This window comes from Amblyraja radiata, chromosome 2 (genome assembly GCF_010909765.2).
Source record: "Amblyraja radiata isolate CabotCenter1 chromosome 2, sAmbRad1.1.pri, whole genome shotgun sequence".
Lineage (NCBI taxonomy): Eukaryota > Metazoa > Chordata > Chondrichthyes > Rajiformes > Rajidae > Amblyraja > Amblyraja radiata.
Window position 1 is genome coordinate 100,001,789 of NC_045957.1, and position 23,705 is coordinate 100,025,493.

General features: G+C 42.2%; 1 protein-coding gene across 1 annotated transcript in view; it reads left to right on the forward strand.

The window, feature by feature from the left end:
• ctnnal1 (catenin alpha like 1) overlaps positions 1-23,705 on the forward strand; it is a 319,864-nt gene that overhangs the window by 273,563 nt on the left and 22,596 nt on the right. Inside the window, exons 8-11 of the mRNA XM_033012208.1 lie at positions 7,571-7,657; positions 9,776-9,934; positions 15,582-15,674; positions 17,969-18,119. Coding sequence (XP_032868099.1) covers positions 7,571-7,657; positions 9,776-9,934; positions 15,582-15,674; positions 17,969-18,119 — 490 coding nt within the window. The remainder of the gene's footprint in view (positions 1-7,570; positions 7,658-9,775; positions 9,935-15,581; positions 15,675-17,968; positions 18,120-23,705) is intronic.

A 23,705-nucleotide genomic window follows, 5' to 3' on the forward strand; every position in this document is an offset into this window, starting at 1 on the left:
CCGAATAGCCTACTCCTGCACCTAATTTCTATGTTTCTATGTTTCTACACAGCTATAGTCAGCAGAAGTCATAGAGCGATACAGTGTGGAAACAGGCTCTTCGGCCCAATTTGCTCACACCAGCCAAAATGTCCCAGCTACTCTAGTTCCACCTGCCCGTGTTTGGTCCATATCCCTCCAAACCTGTCCGATCCATGTACCTGTCCAACTGTTCCATACACCCACCACCCTTTGTGTGGAAAAGAACATAGAACAAGTGCTAAATAGATAAAGCCTCTTAGCTTCTACCTGAGATCCCCACCATCAGATCAGCCTGTCTTAAGACACTTTGATTTACTCCACATGTTTGGCAAACAGTTGAGAGCACAGGATACAGCAAACTCTGTAGGGCCAGACAACATCTCAGCTGCAGTGCTGAGGATCTCTTCTCCAAAACGACATTGTGCCCACATTCAAGTTGTTACAATGCTGTTACAATATTGCCATCCACACTGGCACTAGTATCAAGAAGATTGCTCATGTATGCCCTATTCATGAAAAGCAGGGCTACTCCAATGTGGCTAACCACAATCTAGCATGCTTTCAGTTGTAAGTGTTGGACAATGAAATCAATAGAGCTATCAAATGGGGCTTGCTCAACAATACAATGCTCTTTGATGACCAGGTTGGGTTTTACAAGCCACTTTGTTACAGACACAATCACATATCTGGCTGAATTCCAGAGGTGAGGTGAGCCTGACTTTGATATCGGCAGCATTTGCCTCATTGTGGCTTCAACTAATATAATTTTCGACAGATGAATAAGAATCAATGAAGAACTGCAAAACTGATTTTTTTTTTCAAATCAATAATGGTCTAAGTCAATAGGAAGGTTGACCTGAGTTCAAAAAATCAGGATGTAGAATTGGTTTGGATGGGATTAAAAATAATAAACACAAAACTTTCACCTTGCGAGTGGTGTACATATCCAATAACCATATAACCATATAACAATTACAGCACGGAAACAGGCCATCTCGGCCCTACAAGTCCATGCCGAACAACTTTTTTTCCCTTAGTCCCACCTGCCTGCACTCATACCATAACCCTCCATTCCCTTCTCATCCATATGCCTATCCAATTTATTTTTAAATGATACCAACGAACCTGCCGCCACCACTTCCACTGGAAGCTCATTCCACACCGCTACCACTCTCTGAGTAAAGAAGTTCCCCCTCATGTTACCCCTAAACTTCTGTCCCTTAATTCTAAAGTCGTGTCCTCTTGTTTGAATCTTCCCTATTCTCAAAGGGAAAAGCTTGTCCACATCAACTCTGTCTATCCCTCTCATCATTTTAAAGACCTCTATCAAGTCCCCCCTTAACCTTCTGCGCTCCAGAGAGTAAAGACCTAACTTATTCAACCTATCTCTGTAACTTAGCTGTTGAAACCCAGGCAACATTCTAGTAAATCTCCTCTGTACTCTCTCTATTTTGTTGACATCCTTCCTATAATTGGGCGACCAAAATTGTACACCATACTCCAGATTTGGTCTCACCAATGCCTTGTACAATTTTAACATTACATCCCAGCTTCTATACTCAATGCTCTGATTTATAAAGGCTAGCATAGCAAAAGCTTTCTTTACCACCCTATCTATATGAGATTCCACCTTCAAGGAACTATGCACGGTTATTCCCAGGTCCCTCTGTTCAACTGTATTCTTCAATTCCCTACCATTTACCATGTACTTCCTATTTTGATTTGTCCTGCCAAGGTGTAGCACCTCACATTTATCAGCATTAAACTCCATCTGCCATCTTTCAGCCCATTTTTCCAAATGGCCTAAATCACTCTGTAGACTTTGGAAATCCTCTTCATTATCCACAACAACCCCAATCTTGGTATCATCTGCGTACTTACTAATCCAATTTACCACACCTTCATCCAGATCATTGATGTACATGACAAACAACAAAGGACCCAACACAGATCCCTGAGGCACCCCACTAGTCACCTGCCTCCAACCCGACAAACAGCCATCCACCATTACCTTCTGGCTTCTCCCATTCAGCCACTGTTGAATCCATCTTGCTATTCCTGCATTTATACCCAACAGTTGAACCTTCTTAACCAACCTTCCATGAGGAACCTTGTCAAAGGCCTTACTAAAGTCCATATAGACAACATCCACTGCTTTACCCTCGTCAATTTCCCTAGTAACCTCTTCAAAAAATTCAAGAAGATTAGTTAAGCATGACCTTCCAGGCACAAATCCATGTTGACTGTTCCTAATCAGACCCTGTTTATCCAGATGCTTATATATATTATCTCTAAGTATGTTTTCCATTAATTTGCCCACCACTGAAGTCAAACTAACAGGTCTATAATTGCTAGGTTTACTCTTAGAACCCTTTTTAAACAATGGAATAACATGACGGTAGAATCATAGTCATACAGTGTGATAACAGGCCTTTCGGCTCAACTTGCCCATGACAACCAACAAGCCCAATCCACACTAGTCCCACCTGCCAGTAGGCACATATAAGGTATGTATCAAGTAAGCAATGACATGAGCTTGTCAGCAGGGTATGGCCATAATCATGAGGGATGTTGATCTACGATTAGACTGATAGGCAAAGATAAGCTTGATGAGTTTAGTTTACAGATACAGTGCAGAAACAAGCCTTTTGGCCAACCCAATCTGCGCTGACCAGCAATCCCCATTTACTAGCACTATCCCACACACTAGGGATAATTAGCCAATTAACCTACAAACCTGTATGTCTTTGGAGTGTGGGTGGAAACCCATGTGGCTGCGGGGAGAACATACAAACTCCATACAGACAGCACCCGCAGTCAGGATTGAACCCCGGTTTTGGTGCTGTTGGGCAGCAACACTACTGCTGCACCACCATGCTGCTTTTCTTCAAGTAATTCAAGTTTTTACAGGAGAGTTGCTTAGATTAATATATTCTGGCCATCAAGAGAGTAAACTTGGTACTGTGTTGCAAGGTATGGAAAATAAATGACATTGTCGTGAAAACATCCCTCTTATGATTGAATTTAAAAGTCAGTCTGAGGGGAAAAAGGGTCCCAGGCTGGTATTTCAAACGTAAATAAAGGAAACTGTAAGGGCATGAAAAGAGCAAGTTAAAGTGACTCAGCAAGTTACATTAGCATCAAAAATCAATGGTAAGCATTTGAGAGGACATCTCAAATGCATGGAACATATGCAATGTAATAAGAGAAAAATTCAACGGGAGGATCCTCCATCTGTGATTAAGAAAGTTAAGGATTATGTTGTGTCAAAAAAATATATAATTGTGCAAAGAAAAGTGGTTTACACTGTTAGCATTGGTCTAATAGAAAGTGAGTTTGGAGAATTGATGAAAAATAAGAAGGTGGCCGATGAATTAAATGGGTATTTTGAATTAGCCACTATAAGGATATTAGTAACACATGGGAAATAGTGGTAATGTACGAGTCGGAAGGGAGAAACTTAGGAGCGTTATAAATGTCAGGGAAGAGGTGCTGATCAAACTGTAGAAGTTACTGGCTGTCATGTATTTTGAATTCAATGCAAGGAAGAAATAGGTAGTGAGATAGGTGGTACCTAAATTTTCATTTTCAAAAAGTCCCTATATTCAGAGGAGGTTTCTTTGATTGGAAAATAATGTATGCAATCCATTTAAGCATACGGGGGGGGGGGGGGGGGGGGGGGGGGGGGGGGGAGGGGACGACGACACATCAAGCAGAATCTACACAGTTGGCATAACATCCGACAGAAGGGAAATGTGAGAAGCTTTATTGTCAACATTACCTTGACATTTTCTAAGTGCTCTGCTATCATCAGGCAAAGATGACGTCTTGCGAAAGGAAAATCGTATGTGGCCAATTTATTAGATTTCTTTGCAGATATTTGTAGCTAAATTTGCTGATGGCACAAAAGCAAGTTGGAAAGTAAATTGCGAAGAGGATAATGGGAGGCCTTGGCATTTAAATAGGTTATGCGAATAGGCAACAATCTGGCAATAGCATGAGATGCGGGGAAATAGTAAATGGTCCTAATAGCAGAAAGAATAAAGAAATGCATTATTTAAATAATGAGAGGTTGCAGAGCTCAGAGGTGCAGAGGGATCAAAACATCCTGATGCATGAATTACAAAAGATACAGTAGGTGTAGCAAGGAATATGGAAAGCATTTGCTGTTAGAGGATTCAAATAGATGTTTTATTCTTAATTGTTTACTGTATGTCGTGGTGTTACTTGCGAGCGGAGCATCAAGGCAAATTCCTTGTATGTGTACATACTTGGCCAATAAACTTATTCATTCATTACTTCATTCATTCATTCATTCATTCATGAAGTTGTGTATCATTATGTAAGTTGTGAAGTTCAGCTTTATTTTGCCATTTACATGCAAACATATTTGGAGTACTGTGTCTCGTAGAGGCCTCTTTATTGAAAGAATTATGAAAATTCTGGAAGCAGTTGAGAGAAGATTTATCAGATTGATATCAGGGAGTATGACTGGTTTGCCTTATGAGGGAAGGTTGGACAGACTAGGCTTGTATCCAACAGAACTTAGAAGAATGGGAGATGAGTTGATTGGAACATCTTGTAGGTTTTCAATATAGAGAAGATGACAGAAGATCTGTGTGCAATGTCCCACAGGTCTCAACATAACTGTCAAAGTTTGGGATCCTTGCAGGTGTACACCAACATGCAGCTCACACTATACATAAAGCATCTTGTGGAACCCAGTGGAGGAGCACTGGGCAGTTTCCCAGCAGTAAACACATGAGGGTTGCCCACTGAATCTGTGCTAGGTTGAGCAACTCCACTCATTTCAAGGAAGATGATGACTTGGAGGAAAAGAAGTAAGTTTCAAGTCATCTACATTTTCTCAATTTGTGAAGGAATTTGTGGCATATATTTGCCAATAGTTGTTGCTGGCTTCTGGAGATAGAAGCCCATTTGATCAGGCAACAGCGTGTACTGAAAACCTGTGCTTGTTTCTATCTACACGCTGAAGCCGTAATATCTTACAACAGCGACGAGGATGGGATAGAGTTTGTGAATGCAACCTTTAAATACAGTGCAGGACTGTTTTGCAATATGGAGTATTGTTTAACATTTTAAACAGCAAATACGGAGCTGTGTCACCGTTGTTTGCGAACTGGACACGAAAGGCCGCAGATCCTTCTATGCATGGGACTGTAGTTTAAAACAACAGCTGTACAAATCGTTTAGAGTTTGTCCAGTTATCTTTGTGTTGTATCTATGGGGCAAGATGGCATCCTTGATACATAGGCTGACTAGGGACTTTCGACAAGAACTGTGAAACCTTTACCATGTACTGTGAGCGAATGGGAATGTTTTTTATTGCGAATTACATTATTGAAGCTGAAGAAACAGAGGATGATGATCAAGTGCAGGTCAGAGCACAAAACATGGCCATCCAGGAACAAAACAAGGCCATCCAGGAACAAAAGAAAGCCATTCTATTAACTGAAATTGGTCTTGAATGTTTATGAAACTCTCACCGACATCCTAGCCCCAGAGAAAGCAAGGAATGTTTCATTTGGGACTGTCCTTTCAAAACGTGATGCTCACTTCAACCCTAAGCCCATAGAGATTGCAGAAAGTTACAAACTCCACACAAGAAACCTGAAGTCTGGTGAGACTGGGTGAGTACATTATCTCATTGAAGAAGTTGTCTCTACGCTGCAATTTTGCGCCATTTATGGAACGAACTTTGCATGATAGATTTGCATGTGGAATGCTGGATGAGCGAATCCAATCAAAATTACTGAACACACCAGCCCTTATCTTTGATTTGGCATGCAAAACTGCTTTGGCCATGGAGATGGCATGTCAAAGTGCACACGAGTTTCAACCAACACATGCTGGCACAGTCAATTGTCAAAAGGCAGTTCCAAAACACAAGCATGACAAGACAGGGATAAGGACTTCACAACAAAGTTCTGGGTAAAGCGCAGATTTGTGCTATCGATGCAATGGTCAACACAAAGCAAATAAGTGCCAGTTCAAGGATTCTACATGCTACAAAAGGTCATATTGCATCAGCATGTAGAGCACCATCACAGAACAAAGCAAAACAACAGGCTCGACAAAACCAAATGCGTGGGATTCACAAACTTGAAGCAGTCAAAGAGTAATGAACGGACTGTACAGCATCTATACTACGAACAGTGGGTCTGGAAAGGAAGACTGTCAGACAAAGGTCAAAGTGAACAATCAATACATTACTATGTGTATTGATACCGCTGCTGATTGCACAGTTATAAGCAAAGACACCTATGAATCCATGTTTAGCAATATGCCTATCACAGAAACAAACCTTCAGCTGAAAACATACTCTGGAGAAGTATTGGAGACATGTAGATAGAAACAAGCACAGGGTTTCAGAACACGCTATTTCCAGTGGGGATCTTCTTTATTTCACTCAGTTCTTAAAGTTACAGTTACCATTATATACACCAGTTTCTTAATTTGTTTGTGGTTTTGTAATATTATAATTTCGGCTACATGGAAGTGGTGGAGGGGAGAGCAACCCTTTTATATTAAGAATAAGGGTTCCAGTATATTTTTACGTTCTCTGGAATTAACACATTGGATAAATATGGTGATGAAACATAAATAATTTCTAATTCTAACTCTAGTTTGAATGGTCAGGAATATCTATCACTGGAAAATTGAAAGGTCAGTCGCAAAGATCTATGAGTAAGACATATTCTAATTTTAAATCCGTTGCAGTTGGGGGCAGACAGACAGTTTGGCCGAACTGTTATAAAGTCTAATTAAAGTTTTTAATTCTCCTTTTCTACTACACTTGTGGTAAACTGTGGAAAATGAATAACCTAAACAGTCAGATTATTCTTAAATATTCATTACTATTCCCACTGTTTGAATGGAGTACTTTTCCTGAGCTTCAGTCCTTCACAGGGATGTAAATGGCTAGTCTACATGCCATTGATATAAGTGCTGCACTGTGGCTGATCTAATGACGGTTGTGGGTTTTGAAACACTTAAGACTAAAGTCTTTAACTTCCAAACTTATGTGGTTAAGGTTTAAATATGTCAACATCCTGTCTTTCCTATTATTGCATTATTATTGAAAATATTCTGAATTCATATATTAATGAATATTTGGCAGAAGGCTGCTATAATAGAGGATTTATGTTTGATAAGTAAGTGCATTAAAATGCATTCTCCAGTCAGCTAAGCAGAAATGAGGCGTGATGGTGTTGCTTGGATGTAAGGAATCAGAATGCCAAATTATGGATCCTGTTTTATAGGCTGCAGCTTTATGAAAGCTTTTCTAGTGGTTTGGCGGAGTATTTATTTTGTAGCGTGTTATGAAGAAATCTCAGTTTGAAGAATGTAACTATTATCTTCACCAAACCTTTCCAATGAATGTGGGGAGGAATACAAGTTCTCAGTAAAGCAAAGAGTCTGATAAAACGTTGACAGTATTCAGCTCATTTTAAAGTTTTTTAAGCTATGTACAGAAAGAATGGTTTAATTTTGATCGGCTTTCAACATGCCCTATCCTCTTCAACAGCAATGCCTGAAAGCCAAAGAAGCCACAGACGATATGGAGTTGGCCATTATTAAGACAAGACAGTGTATGAGTGAACTGAGGAGAGAGGTAAGTGATAAATCATTCTGAAGTAAGCCTAAACCAACAGGAGCTTGAATCAGCTCTGCTCCTAAACCTGAGATTTTAGATATAATCTCATATAATTTACGATTGTGGTTGAAAATGCCAGCGGAATATTTGTTCACACTGCTGAAACTGATCAGAGGTCAAGCTGATTACCAGAGTAAAATGATGCTGAGCTGCTGTGGTTTATGATGTTAAAATGTAAAATTGTGCTTTTAACCATTTAGATTTAAGTAAAGAAAAATGCACTTATACCCTGGTTAGCTGAACTTTGTGTATAGTTCTTTCTCTTAAATGAACTATATGTAGCAATTGTTCGTAGAACTATTATCCCAAATCCTGCTAATAACATAGAAGATCAGAGGCTGCACAATGTCTGTGCCAAATAAGATAAAGTAATATAATCTGTCAGAATATAATCCCCATCCCTCCATTCCCTGCATTTTCTCATGCCTATCCAAAAGTCTCTTAAACACCACAATTTTATCTGCCTCCTTTATTACTTCGAGTAGGATGTTTTAGGCACCGACCACCTCTATGTCAAAGAGAAACTTATATACGATACGATAAACATGTATTCATCCGCAGAGGGAAATTGGTCTGCCGACACTCGCAACACACAGGTACACAAAAACTTGAAATTAAAAGAAAAAGACATGGGACTGTTGGCTGGCTGCCATGTGCACAATGTCTTCACCGGAACAAACGAACAAACAAACAAACAAACACAGACTTATCCCCTGGGCAGAGGATTCTAAACTCGAGTGCCCCCCCACCCCCACACCGGGCCTCTTTGTTCATCCACCGTCCTTCACGGCGGTCCCCCACGCCGAGTCCTCCATTGTTCTTCACGATGGTCCCCCCATGCTGGGTCCCCATTGTCTTCCCCTCCCCCCCTCACGCTCATCGACCGCTGATCTGCAGGTCGACCACGAGGTTCCCGCTGCCACCGAGGTCCACACTGCCATTGAGGCTCTCGTTGCAGCTGCTGAGGCACCCGCTGTCACCGCCAAGGCACCCATCGCTGCCGCCACTGAGGCTCCTTCGCACCAGCCAGGCCTCTCTGCCCAGCTTCACCACAGCCCCCTGGGAGGCCTGTGAGGCGAGTCGGGCCTGCCGGGGCGCGTTCCGGTTGGCGGCGCGGTTCCCCGGGACACTCCCGCTCCCCATCTCTAAAGTATGTCCCTCTCGCCTTAAGCTAGGTCCTCGAGTCTTTGATATTTTCATCCTGGGGGCAAATTGTTCTGTCTACCCTAACTATGCCTCTCATAATGTGATACACTTCTATCAGGTCTCCCCTCAACCTTCGGCATGCCAGATAAATCAATCCAAGTCTGTCCAACCTCGCCTTACAGCTAATACCCTCAAATTTATCAGTCTGGTTTATGTTGTGCACATGGAACATGTAAAACCCAGGTTTATAAAGCCAAAGCTAATCTCTGGAGCATCGTCTTATAGACAATAGACAATAGGTGCAGGAGTAGGCCATTCGGCCCTTTGAGCCAGCACCGCCATTCAATGTGATCATGGCTGATCATCCCCAATCAGTACCCCGTTCCTGCCTTCTCCCCATATCCCCTCACTCCGCTATTTTTAAGAGCCCTATCTAGTTCTCTCATGAAAGCATCCAGAGAGCCTGTCTCCACCACCCTCTGAGGCAGAGAATTCCACACTCACCACTCTCTGTGAGAAAAAGTGTTTCCTCGTCTCCGTTCTAAATGGCTTACTCCTTATTCTTAAACGGTGGCCCCTGGTTCTGGACTCCCCCAACATCGGGAACAAGTTTCCTGCCTCTAGCGTGTCCAAGCCCGTAACAATTTATATGTTTCAATGAGATCCCCTCGCATCCTTCTAAACTCCAGAGTGTACAAGCCCAGCTGCTCCATTCTCTCAGTCTCGATGGGATCCCCCAGTATTTCCATTGTTTATGTTTGGATAAGATTAATTTGAAGCCTAATATCCATAATTAGGATTGTTTAAAATTAGATGACAATTCAAAAATACTAATTCTAATAATAAAAATGTTTTTATTTTGCTCAGCTGGTGCTATATGTTTTTTTGATTGCATAGATGCGCATTAATCCTTCAAGTTTTGTTCCTCAGCTTCAAAACACTGCTGTGGAGTCAGCAGGGGAGCTTCTAAAATGTTACGCAGAGCACATTGTCCTCAAAGCCCTGAAGGCAGCAGGGGTTGAAGGAAATTTGGAGGCGCTAGCAGAAGTTACCAGCAAATTGTCTGAACAGAAGGAACAGCTCTCTGAGGTGGGGGTTGAAACATGTTTGTTGTCTGAAAGTACTAAAAATGCATGCAGAATAAATCTGTGGAATGTGTTATGGATCTTAGCCTCTGCACTGGGATTCCTGGCTCTGACAAATCTTACATTTTCCCAAGATCATCTTTTTAGAATTAATTAGTGATAGCATTTATTTCCTTTGAGAAGCTAGTGCTGCTTTTTAAAATCAGGACTGCATCTCTTAAGAGTTTTTGAATGTTAGCATTCGTTTTTTTCTGGAGTGAGTGAATAAACACATGCAGGACACAGTGAAGTAATATTTTCAGCTGCAACCCAAAGTCAAAGAATCTGCCCGAGAACTTTGTGAGTATATCAGTACCATCATGGGCCTGTCCCACTTAGGCGACTTTTTAGGCGACTGCAAGAGACTATGCGGTCATGTTAAACATGTTAAAAAATGAACGACGACCAGAATGAAGCCACCATCGAGAGTAGCGAGTATTCTCGTGCTGTAGGTGAGTCGCCAGGAGGTCCTAGTGGTTTGCCAGGAGGTCGAAGGTTGTCATAGGTTCTTGTAGGTTGTAGCCAGTGCTCACCGGTGAATTTCATTGGCTCATTGGGAAAAAAAACGTAAGCACTAGTTTTCAAAACCAAGGATAACCGATGTTAAATGTTCCCGAGCTTCACAGCCGTCTATCTCTGGCTTCTTAAAAGTTGGATTCACTCCTTCTCCCCCCTTCTTCCTCTTCTCCCCCCTCTTTTAAAGGACTTACGTGACCCTTCCCATACACTGTGCTTTCACTGTCTTAATTACAGCGCCAACCTTCCTGTTCATCGCGGTGTGTGTCTGTATCACATTGGCTTTGCAACGTGTGAATTTCATTCAGACAGCGCTCCCCCCGCTTGCCCTGTCCCCCGCATGCATAACGGGCTGGTGAAGGAAGCGATGTGTGTGTGTGTGTTCCACTCTGACAGTCGCCGTTCCAGTCGCCAGTTGGCACAGATGGAGATAGGGACAAGGGCTGGGAGATGATTAATGAAAAAAAGGATTAGTGGTTTGCAACCCAGAGCTCAAGATGGCCGTCTGTCCTTGACCTCTTCCGATCTCAGGGTGAGGCTAATCACAACCTACAGGAATGGCACCCAATATTCAGTCTGGGTACTCTATAACCCAACATTGTGAACATTGAATCTTCCTCTGTTGTTGCAGCTTGTATTTACGCTCTGGATCCCATCATGTCCAATCTTGGGTATCTGTGTTGTAGATGGCACTTACAGCACAAAATTGCATAGAATTTATATCTGAGGAACCCAAATGTTTGATTTTTGCTCCATTCAAGTCACTTCCTGATTTTATTTAATATTTACATTTTCTGAGATGTTGCACAAAATAATGGTGTGTGCGCGTGCGTATAAGAGAGAGGGAGAGAGAGAGAGAGAATTCCAACCCAGTTTTGAGAAATCCCCAACTTAAGTTCCAATGGCCCTGACCTCCCATCCTCACCTTTGAATTACCTTTATCAGACTTCAATATTATATCTTTTCACTAAATGTTGTACCCTTTATCTGTGCACTGTGGACGCTTGATTGTATTCATGTGTAGTCTTTTCCTTGACGGGATAGCACGCAAACAAAAACTTTTCTCTGTACACGTGACAATAGTAAACTAAACTAAATTAGATGAGGAACCAATTGATTCTTCTTGATAATTTCAATGCCATGTGTCAGGCTATTAACTACCTATCTGGATCATAAATGATGTACCAGGGTATTACTAAGACTGAAAAGTTTTAGCCAATTAAAATAATTTCATCAGTTTTAGATTTTAGAGATACAACGCGGAAATGGGCCCTTTGGCCCACCGAGTCCGTGCCGACCTACAATCATCCCATACACTAACACTATCCTACAAGCTAGGGACAATTTACAATTTTACCAGAGCCAATTAACCTACAAACCTGGACGTCTGTGGAGTGTGGGCAGAAACCGGAGAAAACCCATGTGGTCACAGAGAGAATGTACATACTTCGTACAGATAGCACCCGTAGTCAGGATCGAACCCAGGTCTTTGGGACTGTAAGGCAGCAGCTCTACTGCTGTGCCACTGTGCTGCTCCATATTTCTGTGATATTTCCAAGATGGGAACAATGTCAGTATGAGAAAGGAGTGGGTAGTTGAGGTTGTTTTCTTTGGGACACAGATTGAAGTGAGATACCAAAAACTGTACTTCCATGTTTCCACGAGGCCTCACTCTGGCAATGGAGGAGGGCCAGGATAGAAAGGTCTGTGTGGAAATGGGCTTTATTTGTTCTTCTCCCTTCTAGCAATGCAGAATCGTTAAAAAGTTCTGAAACATGCCCCTTTACAAGACCTCCTGAAACCTCAATCAACTACATTAATAATTGCTGATCCCTGTGCTCCCTAACACCAGCGGTTAAAGTATTCCCTCTTCTTGTATAATTCCAGAGCACATATAAATTACTGTAGCTGGATCCTGTCATTTTATCTGTTCGTCTATAATCCATTTTTACAATGTACACTAAGTAGAGCCTGCACTGGGTGGTAAAACTGAGCCAGCCTTTGATCAAAAGACAGACAGGGGAATCTTAAGCACTGCAGGAGGGTACGTATTAAATGATTAGCTGTAGCGAGGCAACAATGTGATTCTTCAGCGTCAAATGTGTTTTTGACATAATTCACCAAATTCAAAACAGCAGGGTCCTAAGACCAGAAATGTTGTTGCTGCACATAGAGTCATAAGTTTTGGCCCAATATGCCCATGCCGACCAAATGCCCCACCCTGCCTGTGTCTGACGCATATCTTCTTAAACTTTTCCTATCCATGTACCTGTTCAAATTCATTTAAAATGTCTTTATAGTACCTGCCTCAACTACCTCCTCTACATCTTGTACCCACCACCACCACCACCACCAGTGTAAAGAAGTTTCCCCTTGGGTTCCTATTAAATCTTTCCCTTCACCTTAAATCTGTGTCCTCGGGTTCTTGATTCCCCTACTCTGGATAAAGGACACTGAGCATTCCCCTCATGATTTTATCCACCTCTATAAGATTACCCTCAGACTATGCACTTACATTCCTAGATCCCTCTGCTCTTAAAAAAAAACTTCCCAGGGCCCTGCCATTCACTGTGAAGGTCCCACTCAGGTTTGACTTCGCGAAATATAACATAATTTAGAGGGAAAAAAAGATTTAGCGTGATGAGAACATTTAAAAATAATGTATCTTTTGAAATTAAAGTATTTTCACAATGCATGTAACGCCAAAAGAAATGATGTCCAGAACTTAGCTGCTTGCTGGCTAACTTCGGAGGGCCTTAAGAACAATTTATCTGGTCCAGGCTCTTGTGTAGATCTGGCAGAAGGGTGGTGGTTCACTTTTGTGAATAATATTGAATCAATTAGCTATTTAATGACCTGGTGGTTTTCAGTCTTTCTGGTGCCAGCCAATAAATGTAACACTTATTAAATGCAGTTTTACAAGATGCCATTATACGATTGGAAATTATGAACCTTAACATACTATGTTAAGTTAAGTTCCCCTCCCCTACTATATATGAGGCTCTCACTAGGGTCTCTTCAATACCCTGTAACACTGCTCTCTCTCCCCATCCCCCACTTGGAACAAGGGCAGAGTCCACCTAGTCCTCACCTTTTACTCCACTAGCCGACACATACAACAAATAGTCCTCCGTCATTTTCGCCACCTCCAACGTGACCCCGCCACTCGCCACATCTTTCCATATCCCCCGTCTGCTTTCCGCAAAGACCGCTCCCTCCGTAACTCCCTGGTCAATTCTTCCCTTCCCTCCCGCACCACGCCCTCTCCGGGCACTTTCCGTCGCAACCACAAGAGATGATACACTTGTCGCTTTACCTCCCCCCTCGACTCCATTCAAGGACCCAAGCAGTCATTCCAGGTGCGTCAGAGATTCACCTGCACCACCTCCAACCTCATCTATTGCATCCGCTGCTCTAGATGTCAGCTGATCTACATCGGTGAGACCAAGCGTAGGCTTGGTGATCGTTTCGCCGAACACCTCCGCTCGGTCCGCATTAACCAACCTGATCTCCCTGTGGCTCAGCACTTCAACTCCCCCTCCCATTCCGAATCCGACCTTTCTGTCCTGGGCCTCCTCCATGGCCAGAGTGAGCACCACCGGAAACTGGAGGAGCAGCACCTCATATTCTGCTTGGGCAGTTTGCACCCTAGCGGCATGAACATTGACTTCTCCAATTCCGGTAACCCTTGCTGTCTCCTCCCCTTCTCAGCTCTCCCTCAGCCCTCTGGCTCCTCCTCTTCCTTTCTCCTTTCTTCTCCCTCCCCCCCCCCCCCCCCCCCCCCCCCCCCCCCCCCACCCCCCACATCAGTCTGAAGAAGGGTTTTGGCCCAAAACGTTGCCTATTTCCTTTTCTCCATAGATGCTGCTGCACCCTCTGAGTTTCTCCAGCACTTTTGTCTACATTCGATATTCTAGCATCTGCAGTTCCTTCTTGAACATGTTAAGTTATGTAATGCTCTTATGCATTGAATTTGAAATATTTATGTTGTGTGGAAAAAATCCAAGCATTAAGATTAGCACATTTGCAGATTATACAAAAGGGGTGGTTTTGCAGATAGTTAAGATGGTTGTGAAAAATTGCAGCAGGATCGTGATCAATTGGTCAAGTGGGCTGAGGAATGGTTGATGGAATTAATGCAGAAAAATATGAGTTGTTGCATTTTGAAAAGTCTAACATGGACAGAACCTACACAGTGAATGGTAGGGCTCTGGATAGTCTTGTGGAGCAGAGAAATCTAGGAGTTCAGGTGCATAGTTCCCTGAAGGTGGAGTCGCAGGTACAATAGATCGCTTTTGGCACATTGGCCTTCATCAGCCAGAGTATTGAGTATAGAAGTTGGGAGGCAATATTGCAGTTGTATAAGATGTTGGTGAGGCCATATTTAGAGTATTGTGTTCAGTTCTGGGCATCGTGTTATAGAAAAGATGTTGTCAAGCTGGAAAGGGTACAGAGAAGATTTACGAGGAGGTTGCCAGGACTAGAAGGTCTGAGCTATGGGAAGACGTTGAGTAGGCTGGGACTCTATTTCTTGGAGCACAGGAGGATGAGGGGTGATCTTATAGTGATGAATATCATGAGAGAAATAGATCGGGTAGATGCACAGAGTCTCTTGCCCAGAGTAGGTGAATCGAGCACCGGAGGACATAGGTTTAAGGTGAAGGGGAAAAGATTGAATAGGAATCTGAGGGGGTAACTTTTTCACACAAAGGGTGGTGGATGTATGGAACAAGCTGCCAGAGGAGGATGTTGAGGCAGGAACTATCCCAACAGTTAGACCGGTACATGGATAGGATAGGTTTGGAGGGATATGGGCCAAATGCTGGCAGATGGGGCTAGTGTAGCTGAGACAGGTTGGCCGGTGTGGGCATATTGGGCCGAAGAGCCTGTTTCCACACTGTATTACTCTATTAATAATGTGAAAGAGCTTATTTTTAATGAATGGAACCTGGAAACGCATGCAGTTTGTTTAATTTGTGGTTATCTGAGCTGGGTTTAGTGAAACCTGCGGAGAGATTTGAACATGAGGTCTTAAAACGTTGTACTTTCTTCCACCACCTCACCTCCCCCCTCCTCCTCCACCCTAAACCATGCAGACTTCTCGATTACTGCGACACGTTTCAGGAAGTGAACCCTTGGAAATTACTTGTTTACATGCAGAAGAAACATTTCAGGTCATTGGTCCACAGGTATGAGTTATTTACTGTTCATCATTTTCCAGTAGTGGCATGGTAATTTGGGGTGATATGCATGTTGTTTGATTTGAGAACTTGGATTTACATCTTTAGTTTAGTCCAGAATTTGTTTGAGTTTCTAATTTTGACCATCTATATTGTAAAGCGTACATTTAAGCCTTCCGCTTTTTTCCAGACACCATATGAACAAAGACCATTGAACAGATTAGCACAAGAACAGATCCTTTAGCCCACAATGTCTGTGCCGAACATGATGCTTAGACCATCACTTATCCATTTGCACATAACCCATATCCATATGCCTATCCCAAAGTTTTTTAATTGTCACTAACATATCTGCTTCAACCACCACCACAGGCAACGCGCTCCAGGCACTCACCACCCTCTGTGTAAAAATAATTTGCCCTGCACATCTCCTTTAAACTGTGCCCCTCCTACTTTAAAGCTTTGCCCTCTAGTATTTGATTTTACCATCCTTGGAAAAAGATTTTTAATGTTCACCCAATCTATGACTCATAATTTTATATACTTCTATCAGGTCTCCCCACAGCCTCCGGCATTCCAGAAAAAACAACCCAGTTTGTCCAATCTCTCCTTAAAGCAAATACCTCCTAATCCAGGCATCATTTTGCTAAACGTCCTCTGCACTCTTTCCAAAGTCTTCACATCCTTCCTGTAATGCGACATCCAGAACTGCACACAATACCCCAAATGTGGCCTAATCAAAGTCCTTTAAAGCTGCATTATGACTCTTATACTCAATGTCCCAACCTATGAAAGCAACCATACCATATGCCTTGATAGATACAAAAAGCTGGAGTAACTCAGCGGGCGGGATAGGCAGCATCTCTGGAGAGAAGGAATGGGTGACGTTTCGGTCGAGACACTTCTTCAGACCATATGCCTTGTTTAGCACTCTATCTACTGTGTTGCCACTTTCAGGGAGTTATGGACTTGCACCCAAATATCCCTCTGTACATCAATGCTATTAAGGGTCATGCCATTAATTGCATATTTTCCCCTTACAATTGACCTCCCAAAGTGCATTTGACCTCCCTCACAATTTCTCTGATTAAAGTTCATCCGTTATTTCTCCACCCATTTCAGTAGCTAATCTTTATCCCGCTGTATACTGTATACTGTATACCTCGCAGTGTGCAACCCCAGTAAACTTGTTGTCTACAAACTAATTAACAAGCCCAAATTCATACAATCAAGTCACTATTAATCTTGTGCATTTTAATCTTCTGAATCAGCCTATCATGGGGGACTCTGGGTGGTCAATTGTAAGGGATTGTGGTGAACAGGCAATCTATGCCTAACATTTATTCACATTGCTTCAGCATGAGTAATGAGTATTCAGAAGATGTATGAAAGAAGACCAACTAATGAGAACAATTAATATTGCATTTAATGAAGTGGTTAAATTTTGCTTAATGGTTCCTTATAGGATGAAGGGATGGGCATTGAGGTGAAGCAGAATAGCACTACTTCAAAACATAGATTGTGATGTTTTATTATCTATGTTAATGTTTGCTTTAATTTCACTCCACATAGTAATACCTTATGATTGCCACACTTAGGTGCCTTCTGAATTCAGTCCACAGCTATGATGCAGATCTGAGCACACTTTATTTAGAAACATAGAAAATAGGTGCAGGAGTAGGCCATTCGGCCCTTCGAGCCTGCACCGCCATTCAATATGATCATGGCTGATCATCCAACTCAGTATCCTGTACCTGCCTTCTCTCCATTCCCCCTGATCCCTTTAGCCACAAGGGCCACATCTAACTCCCTCTTAAATATAGCCAATGAACTGGCCTCAACTACCTTCTGTGGCAGAGAATTCCAGAGATTCACCACTCTCTGTGTGAAAAATGTTTCTCTCATCTCGGTCCTAAAAGATTTCCCCCTTATCCTTAAACTGTGACCCCTTGTTCTGGACTTCCCCAACACCGGGAACAATCTTCCTGCATCTAGCCTGTCCAACCCCTTAAGAATTTTGTAAGTTTCTATAAGATCCCCTCTCAATCTTCTAAATTCTAGCGAGTACAAGCTGAGTATCCAGTCTTTCTTCATATGAAAGTCCTGACATCCCAGAAATCAGTCTGGTGAACCTTCTCTGTACTCCCTCTATGGCAAGAATGTCTTTCCTCAGATTTACTATGCGAATGCAGGAATCTTTGACATGCAATGTTCTAATGTTTACTATTTTTACATCTTTAATAATACCTGGTCAATAATAGATTTCCTTTGTACTGTCAAGTGAATTATTCTGCTTTGTCCAGATCATTTCGGCTGCACAGACCTTGGCTCTTCACCCTTCAAGTAAGATTGCCAAAGAAAATCTGGAAGTCTTTTGTGAGGCCTGGGAGTCACAACTGAACGATATGTCCATCCTGTTGAAGGAAATTAATGATGTGTTTGAAGGACGAAAAGGTAAATAATCTGAGGTTTAAATATTCTTTGTATTAGAATTGGATTTAGGTTCTGTGCACTGTGGACTCTGAGGAAAAATAAGGTAGGGCTAAGTATAAGATCATAAGCGAAATAGATACAGTAAATGCACAGTCTTTTACTCAGAGTAAGGGAATCAAGAACCAGAGGACATAGGAACTAGGGACAACCTTTTTACACAATGCGTGGTGGGCATTTCGAACAAACTGCCAGAGGAGGTAGTTGAGCCAGGTACTATCACAATGTTTAAAAAACAGGCACATGGATACGATGGGTTTAGAGGGATATGGTCCAAACTCAAGCAGGTGGGACTAGTGTAGATGTGGCATGTTGGTCGGCATAGGGAAGTTGGGCCGAAGGGCCTGTTTCCATGCTGGATTACTATATGGATGAACAACAGTGAATAATTGCAATATTAATATTAGATGATAGTAGTAAATAGCATATAATTAAATTGACTGAAAAATCCTGGGGTCTTTTAATCTATACACGTGGCACTGGTTAACTGTTTGCAAGGCATAGCGTCAGGAAGAGTGGTCGGCTTGAATTTGGAGTCTGAGATAAGCCACAGTTTTTATATCCATTGTTTGTATTTTTCAAAGCAGTTCTGTTTAGTTTATTGTCACATGTACCGTGAAAAGCTTTTGTTGCATGCTATCCAGTCAGTAGAAAAGTCTGTATCAAGTTTGTAGCAAAGTCCGATCAAGGATAGTCCGAGGGTCACCAAAGAGGTAGATAGTATTTCAGCACTGCTCTGGTTGTGGTAGGATGATTCAGTTGCCTGATAACAGCTGGGAAGAAACTGTCCCTGAATCTGGAGGTGTGTGTTTTCACACTTCTATACCTTTTGTCTGATGGGGGGGGGGGGGGGGGGAGTTGCCAGGGAGTGGCATAGACTTTTATATCGTACTGAGGGATTAATTATAATTCTAAAATAAGGGCATATGTTACTACTAAATTGAAATAATGATCACAACATCTGGCTTAAATGAGGTTGATACGAATGGTGCACAAGAAGATAGAAGCAGTAGCAGGTCACATTTGGCCCACTTAGTCCTATCCTGCCTTTCCATAGGAACATGGCTGATCTATGCCAGGCCTCAATTCCTCCTCTGTGCTGGATCCCCATAGCCCTTAATCTTCCTATCTTTCTAAAATTGTATCTGCCTCCACTTTAAATACTTGTAATGATTCAATCTCCTCATCTCTCTGGGGTCAAAAATTCCAGAAGTGTATTCTTCTCTACAAGGGGGAAAAAAATTGTGCCTCAGTTTTAAATGACCAGTGCTTGAAATTCTGTACACTCGTTTGAGACTACCCATGAGTGAAAACATCTCAACATCCATGCTGTGAACCCACTTGTGATGTTGTGTAATTCAGTTAATCTTGCATCCCACGGGATACATGCTATGCTTTCTTTTGCCTGCAACTTTTGATTTGGCACCAACAGTTTTCACTGAGGAGCTAACAATATTTAGAGTCAATAACCAGCCACCCCACCCCATTAATATGATCCCCTTTATATTTTTTTAAATCCCATCCTGTATAAGGAATGTCGAAAATTAGAATTTTTCCTGAATGTGGCTTCCTGGTTTTACTTGTGATCTGCATGCCAAGCCTAGACTGCAAGTGTACAGAACATTATTTTGGCTTGAGTAACCAATTTTTCTGTGAAAACATCAGCCTGAAACCAGCTTCATTCCATTCTTTGGAAATTGATCACATTTTTGTGCTGCTTATCTGAAGTCCAATACTAAATTTAGCTCGTAGTTGACACAGACCAAGTTGAGTTTCAACCACAACTCTCTTCGTGATTCTTGTGGCTTTGCTTATCATGATTGATTTGTTCTGTTGAAAAAATAACAGGATGACGCTTGCCATATCTCTAACTGTGAAAAGAGTTCCACCCTTCAAGGGCAGTATCAAAGTTCTCTGAAATTTATGTAACTATTTAATTGAAGTTTGTTATTTTCTTGAGCATATTGAAATCTCAGTAATGCTATGCAGTTGGCATGGCTTCCACGGAATATCTTTTAGAATACAATTTTAATACTTGCAAGACCAGAATAAAACTTTAGAAACAAAGAACTGCATATGCTGGTTTACACAAAATGACACAACTTGCTGGAGAAAATGGATAGGTGACATTCTGGGTCGGGACACTTCTTTAGACTGTGCAGAAGGGTCCCGATCTGAGACATAACCTATCCATGTTTTCCAGCCTGACCTGCTGAGTTACTCCAACACTTTGTGTCCTTCAGAAGAAAACTTTAGATGAAATGACTTTTCTGCCTCATTCCTGTCAAAATTATTGTTTCACTCTAAATAAATGTGACTCTATTCTACTTAAATACATCATTATGCATTTTCACATAAACATGGTAAGATCCCTGTATCCATACAATTAGTCTGAATGTTGCAATTAATTTCTATAAGTGTGCACATTTTAAGAGGTGCAAAAAGTATGGAAAATTATACCAGATTTTGAGAATAGTGAAAATTTACGCTGAAGTACTTCATTTCATTAGTAGTGCTGTACCTGGTGTAATGGGTCAGAACTGTAGCAACAACTAGTGTTTAATACAGTAAAATTACTTTGTCAAAAAACACATTATTGTAGATTATTAGAGGCTACCATGTCATTCTGAGTTTACTGTGTGGCTTTGAATTGATTCAAAGGTAATTCCAAAATCTGCTGCTCAGTATTTTAAGGGATCTTATCTTGAAACATTGTATGCTGTATAATAATATTAGAATCCATGGCAAACTTTGCTGTAGATGAGGGAAATATTCATGTGATGCTCTGTTTGTTGTGAACAAAGTAAAGATAGCCTCAGGATGAAGAATGGAGCCACTGCAAATGAGTGTTGCTGTGTACATTTTTCACAGTGCAACATCTCCATCTACTGGAACCATCACAGCACTTAACTAGGAATTGTGCTGAAAAGGGACAAAAGAAACTCCATTAAGATCTCTTCCTTTTTGAACCACAACCAATCAAACATGTCTAATGTACCTCAATTACTATTCCCTCTGGAGCCCAAGTGCTCCCCAATTTCATATATCAACTATATCTTTATGCCTTAATAATGAAGATAGACACAAAAAGCTGGAGTAACTCAGTGGGACAGGCAGCATCTCTGGAGAGAAGGAGTGTGTGACGTTTTGGGTCAATAGACAATAGACGCAGGAGTAGGCCATTCGGCCCTTCGATCCAACACCGTCATTCAATGTGATCATGGCTGATCATCCACAATCAGTACCCTGTTCCTGCCTTCTCCCCATATACCCTGACTCTGCTATCTTTAAGAGCCCTATCTAGCTCTCTCTTGAAAGTATCCAGAGAACCAGCCTCCACTGCCCTCTGAATCAGAGAATTCCACAGATTCACAACTCTCTGTGTGAAAAAGAGAGATTCACAACTCTCTGAAGCGCTAGTATGGATATTGTGGGCCAAATGGATTCTTGGGCTATCAGCTCAGTCACTCAGGCCTGGTAGGCTGGCAGCTCAGTCACTCAGGGCTGGTGGGCTGGTAGCTCAGTTACTCAGGGCTGGTGGGCTGGCAGATCAGTCACTCAGGGCTGGTGGGCTGGCAGTTCACTCACGGCTATTCCTTAAAATTCCATTTCAAGCAGAATGCAGGCCACCAAATTCAATTTCATAGCATTTCAAGCAGAGTGCAGGCCACCAAATTCAATTTCACAGCATTTCATGGAGAGTGCAAGCCACCAAATTCAATTTCATAGCATTTCAAGCAGAATGCAGGCCACCAAATTCAACCATAGCATTTCAAGCAGAGTGCAGGCCACCAAATTCAATTTCATAGCATTTCAAGCAGAGTGCAGGCTACCAAATTCAATTTCATAGCATTTCAAGCAGAGTGTAGGCCACCAAATTCAATTTCTTAGCATTACAAGCAGAGTGCAGGCCACCAAATTCAATTTCATGGAGAGTGCAGGCCACCAAATTCAATTTCATAGCATTTCACGGAGAGTGCAGGCCACCAAATTCAATTTCATAGCATTTCAAGCAGAGTGCAGGCCACCAAATTCAATTTCATAGCATTTCAAGCAGAGTGCAGGCCACCAAATTCAATTTCATAGCATTTCAAGCAGAGTGCAGGTCACCAAATTCAATTTCATAGCATTTCAAGCAGAGTGCAGGCTACCAAGTTCAATTTCTTAGCATTTCAAGCAGAGTGTAACCTTTTGTAACTTTGTCGGTGCCAGAAACGTGGCGACTCTTTCTAGGTGAGGTCTGCTGTATGATTTTACTGGGTTGTATGCAAAACAAAGAAATTCACAGTGCCTAGGTATATGTGACAATAAAGTATAATTGAATTGAATCAAGACAATCAAGCAGTCCACCATGCACGGATAAAGGGTACAACATTTAGGGCAAGGTATAACATTGAAATTCGATTGAAGATCATTCGGTCTCCAATGAGGTAGAAGGGAGGTCAGGGCCATACTCTAGCTGATTCTAGAAGACCATTCAATTGCCTAATAACAGCTGGGAAGAAACTGAATCAAGAGGTATGCTTTTTCAAACTACTGTACCTCTTGCCTGATGGGAGAGGGATGAAGACAGAGTGATTGGGGTGAGACTGGTCCTTAATTATGTTGAAGTATGAAGTGTAAATGAAGTAAAAGGAAGGGAGGCTGGTTTGTGCAATAGTCTGGGCTATGTCCACAAATCTCTGCTATTTATTGTGGTCTTGGATGGAGCTGTTTTCAAACCAGGCAGCAACGCGTCCTGATAAGATGGTGAGAGTTGTTGGGGACATACCGTACTTCCTAAGCATTCTTAAGCGGCTTTTTCACGGGGCGACTTGACGCAAGATGTAACCAGAGTGAAGTGGTCGTGGTCTAGCACGATATCACACGATATAACGGGGGTAGATAAAGAGTTCCCACGGTACTCGGCATTTCTGTTATTTGTGCGAGTGACTTGTCCGTCTCCCGAGCTTTCCCTTTATATCTTGAATGAACATTGTGAAGTGTTGTTAAATCATCACGTGGCACAAATGATGTCACTTTTTTTTCACACTATAAATATCCTCCCTTGGTTGAATTGGCTCATTTGGAGACATGTTCTACTGTGTATGTGGGAGACATAGATGGACTGAGCACAGTACCTCGGTCTTACTGTGTGTGGGAGAGGGGGAGAAAGAGACGTACACTCACAGAGGCAGAATCTCTCAGCCTGTGTAAGAGGGAGGGAGGGAGAGAGAGAGAGAGGCACACACAAGGTGGATGTGAAATCTCACCTGCCTGTTTCAGTGACACACCCGCCGCCAGTAAATGAAGACACCCCCATCTGTCTCCCCCTCCTCTCCCTCGACTCCCCCACCTTTCCCTCCCAACTCCAGTCCCGTCCCGACCCCCTGGGAAACTGAATAGAGCAACAATCAACTGCTGCCTGTGCGCTGATATGACAATAAAGGCTACTTTACTTTACTTTACTTTACTGAGTTAAAGAGTTCCCACGGTAGACTGCAAAACTGGGACCCTGGTTCTGGACTCCCCCAACATCGGGAACATTCTTCCTGCATCTAGCCTGTCCAA